This window comes from Elaeis guineensis, chromosome 3 (genome assembly GCF_000442705.2).
Source record: "Elaeis guineensis isolate ETL-2024a chromosome 3, EG11, whole genome shotgun sequence".
Taxonomy (NCBI): domain Eukaryota; kingdom Viridiplantae; phylum Streptophyta; class Magnoliopsida; order Arecales; family Arecaceae; genus Elaeis; species Elaeis guineensis.
This window is the reverse complement of record NC_025995.2, coordinates 109853073-109859224: the sequence shown is the minus strand read 5'-3', so window position 1 is coordinate 109859224 and position 6152 is coordinate 109853073. Positions and strand designations below refer to the sequence as shown.

The 6152-nt window shown below is 44.2% G+C and overlaps 1 protein-coding gene across 1 annotated transcript; it reads right to left on the bottom strand.

Annotated features, from left to right (window-relative positions):
* Positions 1-1435: 1435 nt before the first annotated feature.
* LOC105041534 (laccase-1) lies at positions 1436-3061 on the bottom strand. The gene is made up of 3 exons (XM_073253427.1): positions 2869-3061; positions 2619-2753; positions 1436-2529 (listed from the first exon to the last, which is right to left on the bottom strand). The coding sequence occupies exons 1-3, from the start codon at positions 3059-3061 to the stop codon at positions 1436-1438; spliced, it is 1422 nt and encodes a 473-aa protein (XP_073109528.1).
* Between the last annotated feature and the right edge of the window lie 3091 nt (positions 3062-6152).

Sequence of the window (6152 nt, the reverse complement as noted above, 5' to 3'; positions counted from 1 at the left end):
CCTGGTCCTCAGGTTCCTGACATATGTCTAGATTTTGGACCCAGAGTGGAACAATTGCAAATGTTTGTATGCTCAAGGCTTTTGTGTATCTTGGGCTAGTAAATGCCACTTTTTTCTTGTTGTTGTTGTTCAACTAGAAGCTGATTAGAATTTGTCGACTTGTGGAACCATTGGGACAATGCAAGATTTGGCCCTCTACCGGAAGCAAGAGGTGACTGTGGGTTTGTATAGTTCTATATGCAGACTGAGATGGGCTGGTTTTAGGCAAGCCTAGCAGGCATTCGACGTAGTTTGACTTGCGAGCATGCTTGTGGTTCCAAAATGCAGAAAAAAAGAACCGGGAAGATCTATAACATATTTCAACTTTCATTCAAAATTTTTAATTAGCTTACAGGTGTTTCTTTCCACAGGTGATCAGTTATATCTGATCATTTGCAGAATGGCGTCTTATCATATCCTTTATTAAAGAAAGCGGGCTGGTGTTCGGCCACTTGTGATGTGAAGGTCATTTGGTTTGTCTCATGCTGAAGAATTTTGCAGAATTAGTATTGAGCATGACTCGATCGTTAAAGTTTAAACGAGTGATTTCATTCGATAGTTAGGGAAAAAATGTTATTTTATTTTATTTTATATTTTGAAATTGCACCTGCTTAATACCCATGCTAACAATGGTCTTTAGTTGGAATTCTGGTCCCTCCATGAGCAGGAACTAAATTGCAATAGTGAATGTATTATCCTAGTATGTTAATTTCTCCCTCAGCTTGGAAATAGAAAATTTAAAGTTTTGCCTTTTCCTTTTAGACTGGTCATCGAAGATCGATTCTTTTATCAGCTGAATAGAATGTACTAGTCCATAGAGTGAATATTTTTAATTTGAATTTCGCTATAGTTCTTTTGAATATTAATTTATTAAAAGGTAGGGCCGTAGGGGATATGTTACCGTTTATTTCAGAACGGTATTTAAAAAATTTTGCTCTTAACAGATCAGTAGCAGATTAAATACAAGTTATCTGCCTTATTTTATTATTTTATAAACTTGCGTGGGGCCAAGCCACCTTCATCGCCATCATGGGGGTCCCCGTCTCTTCTCCTCCTCCTCTTCCCCATCTGTGGCGGGGAAACCCCAGCCCCTGCTCGCCGGCCTCTTCCTCATCTGTGGCCAACGCCTCCTACTTCTCCTCCTCTGCTCTCTGCGACATCCCAGACTACGGCCCCCTGCGACTACCCAACCCCTCCGGCCTCTTCAACTTTATGACCTTGTGAAACACGTTTTTTACTAGTAGGGAATGCTATTCCGTGGTAACATCCATGTAAAGAGGCAAAATCAAACCTCAGTTTTAATCTATGAGCCCGCCATGCCATTTTCCGATCTCGATCAAATTCTATTCAGAATCAAAAGCAACGCAGTGTGGTACTTGATGCACTCAAACAAGTGTCAGCATTTGGGCAGATCGTCCGGCGGGGGGAGGTTGGACTGCGACTCGTCCGCCCCACCCTCCACGACGAACCCCACCCCCAGCCCCCACATGGTGTGCACCTCGAGGTGACAGTGTACGAACCACACCCCCGGGTTGTCCGCCGTCAGCCGGATGGCCGCCCACCCCCCGCTCGGCACCGCCACCGTGTTCCTCTCCTGCGGGTCCTCTAAATTGTACCCCGTCCTGTCCCTCTCCCTCTCGAAGTTCCCGAACCCCCTCCCCACCACGAAGAAGTTGTGCCCGTGCACGTGGATCGGGTGGTTATCGGCGTTGATGAAGCTCGTGTCCTGCAGCACCACCTCCATCCTCGTCCCGTAGGCCACCGCCAGCAGCCTCGTCCCGTGCTCGGCGTTCATGTTCGTTCCCGGTGCCGTCTTCGCCGTGTAGTCGAACGGGTTCGTCGGTCTCTCCGGGAAGTCCTCGAGCAGCGTCCCGTTCTTAGAGTAGTAGGACTGGAGAATGGAGATCGGCGGCCGGACGAAGGACTGGTTGTTCAACGACGCCGCGAACCTCTTCGAGTCCGGCCCTTTGCAGGTGCAGTTACCGCAGCAGTCCTGGAGGTTGAGGCTCACCGTCAGGAAGACCTCCTTGTCGACTTCTTTCGGCACCTTGCACGGGAACTCGGCGGAGGCGAGGCTCCGGAGCTTGTTGGAGAAGTCCGTGGCGAAGGCGGTGTCTCGTAACCGGGGGAGATTGCGGGGGAGGGTGCGAGGCAGGGAGGAGACGGGCGGGATGGATTTGGAGTAGTGGATGAATCCGACCGCGGTGGAGTTGTCGAAGGGAGCTTGGGTGGCGGTGACGTAGGGGCGGGCGGCGAGGGCGAAGGATTGGCGGGCGGGAGCGGTGCAGCGGGTGGTGAGGAGGACGGTGGTGGTCTGGCCCGGGGTGATCATGATGGCAGGGGTGGAGAAGGGCTTCACGTAGGTGGCGTCGGCCTCCACGACGGTGAGGTTGTGTCCGTCGATGGCGAAGAAGAGCTCGTCATTGAGAGCCGCGTTGATCACACGGAGCATGTAGGTCTTGCCGGGCTCCACGGTTTGAATGAACGTATCTGGTGTTTGGATATATACTATTAGACTGTGAATGTTTGTAAACCAGAGCTATATATCCGTGGTTTACAATGATTGAACATAAATGTACCTCGGTTGATGGAGCAAGAAGGGTAGAGAGGACCAGGGAGGCCATTAATGGTGTAAGCGTCGGAAACAGTCGGGCCTCCACCGTACTTGATGGACTCCTCTTCCACTGCTAGCACGTCGCTGTTCCACCATTCACCTTTTTACAAGAAAATTAATGCGACTAGATCTTCTAAATTTATGCGAGAGAAAATTTGAAGGAAGAAGAAAGAGATGTAATAATGGCAAAAATTGGCTTCTGTACGGATGGGTACCTATCGGCGTGGATCGGAGTGGAGAAGGGATAGGGAGTCCGTGGGCGGATGATGAAGGCGCCGTGAACGGAAGCCCTCTGCCAGGAGATGTGGGCGTGCCAGAAAAGGGTGCCCCTCTGCCCTTCCACCGTAAATCTGTATGCGTAGGTTCCGCTGGGCGGGATGGGGCACTGGGTGATGTAGGCCGGTCCATCAGCCCACGCTGTTCTCATCTGTCGTACGCCATGCCTACAAACAAAGGCAATACGTGTCACGCTAAAAAAGAATATATGGGATGCAACAGACAACAACAGGGTATTCTAATTCAAAAGGATTCTACAATCAAAATCTCCCTGATGATCCTTTGTTGAATGAGTTACGTTTTTTTTTAAAAAAAAAAGAGAGAGAGAATGATGGACCGACTTGGTACCATCAAGTTTTTCTTGAAAAAAAGGTTAAAAAAATTCCTATGGTGAAGAGGATGGTGAAGTTTTGTGGTTGGAGATGGGTAGCCTTTGGCTATTTTGGAATCTTTTATTTTTTGATTTTTTTTTGTTATATTCATACATGAATCATCTTATCAATATATATATATATATATGACTTGATATTTTTTTTAATTTATAGAAATAGAATAGAACATGGCATGCAGTGAAAGATTCATCTCTACCTTGTCTATTGTCTATGTCTCCATTTTAGTGGCTGAGGAATTGCTGATATCATATATAGAAAATCTGAACCTTTGTTTTGTTAGCTGATATGGACCGGTATATTCCAAAATATCGATCGATGAGATACGGATATATAATCCAATACTTTCTAACATGCACATTTTCATGAGCATGTCAAACTTTTTTCTTTAATACCTAAATTAGTTAATAATTATCATATCGACCTGGTTTCATATCATGCTTTTGGAGTACCCATTGAGATCTCGAGAAAATCTTAGATTTTTTTTTTCCAAATTTTTCCACCTTTTAATTCCATCAAAATAAATCAAAATTTCATTTTATCTAGATCTTGGTCACCGGTTTAGATGATGGATGTATAATAATCATAGGTTTTCAAATTATTATCAAATGCATGATGGATGTAAAACTGCACAATGAGCCGGTAAAGAATAACCATATGAATATTTATTCAGGCCTGCAGTCGGAATAAAATTTTCGCTGCACGGAGACATAAATTGCATCTTTCCAGAAAGGCAGGAAGTTTGAGACAAAGGGTTGAACAAACCAATGAATGGTGGTGTTACGTTCCACCCTGTTGGTGACTTTGACCGCGATTTTGTCACCCTCGTGGACGTCTATGGTAGGGCCAGGGTACTGGCCGTTCACCGTCAAGAGCGGCTTGGTGCAACAGAGACGCGTGACATTCTTCCATTCCAACTGCAACAGACATCAAGATCACCTAGACAGAGTGAGAAACTTGTTCTTTCTGCATGATAGATTTTTTTTTCATATACTCAAGCTTACGTATAAAATACCAGCTAGCAATAGCATGGTAAGAATAGTCGTAATAATTGAAATAAAATTATGTACAAGTAGTAGTGGTAGTATCAAGCAAGAAACAGCAGCAGCGATGGTAATAATTTGAAAAACTAACAAGAAGCACACATTCTTGTCCCATCTAAAGCGAACGCCTGTCTCTTCTAATTCAGATCATGAATCATCAACTCCTCTCTCGACTTTTCAGAAAGCTTGCTTACATTGAAATTGAAGTGCCTTGTTGTTGAAGAAGATGTAATTATTGAAGACCGAGCCAAAGCAGGATAAGCAAACAATCCGCAGATGGTAAGCATTACTATTAAGGCATAGCACTCCAAGTACCTCTCCATGGTACTCGGGACAGTCTGAAAAACTAAATAGTTCTTGTAGTAATAATACTCGATGTTTGAGCGCAGTCATTATATAGTCACAGATGGAGGTTGTTGGTCGATAATCTATAGCTAGATTAATCCGGGGAATGGCATCAGTTGGTAGGTGAGATGAGACAGGATCAGGTGGATACTTGGGGTTATGGCTTGAGCAATTCCTAAGATGCATCCTTTTGTATCTTTAGCTTACTTCTCATAAAAAGAGTACGATGGTTGAGACAAAGGTCCTCCATGACCTTAGCTCGTCGCTTTTCTGTCGAGGCATCTTAGAAGGAATCTCAACTACGGCCATATTTGGGAACTTTCCTTCCTTCTAATGAGCCGTCTTATTGGTCTTGCTACATAGTGATGCCAAAATGTTCCAACCCCCTAATCTCTAGTCGATGCAAAATTAGTGCAATATATGCTTTGAGGAAATCAAAGGCCCAACTTGTGATTAGTTAATTTCTTTGGGAAAGCCATATATGGGTGTTTTAGTGAACAGGTGACCAAGAAATTTTCCTAGCCAATGGTAAGAACTAGTGCATTTATTCTCGTACATTTCAGAAGTCGTCCATTATAACTCCCTTGCCAAGCTCTGGTGCAACAGCGCACTGTTGCTTAATTTTTACAATTTCGTGTTCTCTCATTGCGACAGAAACTGGTGCATATGACGTGCAGCATTCTTAAACAACAAACATCTTGCAACAAAATTTCCGCATCAGTTGGCCAAACCATATTCCTCAAGAGATTGACTAATTAATAAACAACAGTACTTTTTGGCTTGGAGCGTCTGACTTGAGCTAAATCTTTTCTGATCATCATTGCTGTAGCCGGACCATCCCTTGCTGCCACTACTTGAGCCAAATGGAATATCTAAATTCGGACACCAATTTGCTAGGGTCCCAATGGTTTTGCCGGAATATTGAGAATTACGCTGTGAAGAAATGTGTGAACATATCGAGAAGGTGAGATGGTTGACATTTTGGCTGTGGCAGGAAACTGTAAGATTGTACAGTATTGCAGCCACCGGAAAAAATAGCTCATGTTATTGTAGCTAGAATGTTCCTTTTGTATTTTCTTTGATTCTTATTTCCCCTGGGAGAGTCTCAGTTTACTGACTAGGTCCTGTTTCCCGTTGGAGGCCTGATAGACCAGAAATTACATCACTCAAACGGGAATCTTTTTATATTACAACATATTATGAAAGAAAAAGCTGATGTGCATTAGGTTTCATAATAATGGTTAAATTTCAAAATCCGGTCCTAGTAACTAGTGCCATGGTCATGTTTCTCCACTTATGCTCTTTTTTAGTTAGTGGAAAGGCTGTGTGTGTGCAGTGAAGTGAGAGTTCTTGTTTGGCTCGTTCACATAATTTTGTGCTTGATCCGTCATAAAAACCGTGCTAGGCACACCTATGCCCTGTTGACAAACTTGGCATCAGAGTTGA

Coding starts and splice junctions, on each gene's coding strand:
- LOC105041534 (XM_073253427.1), bottom strand. CDS start 3,061: ATGGACCGGCCTACATCACCCAGTGCCCCATCCCGCCCAGCGGAACCT. Junction 2,754..2,868: donor ACTCCGATCCACGCCGATAG/GTACCCATCCGT, acceptor TCTTGTAAAAAG/GTGAATGGTGGAACAGCGAC. Junction 2,530..2,618: donor TTCTTGCTCCATCAACCGAG/GTACATTTATGT, acceptor TCCAAACACCAG/ATACGTTCATTCAAACCGTG.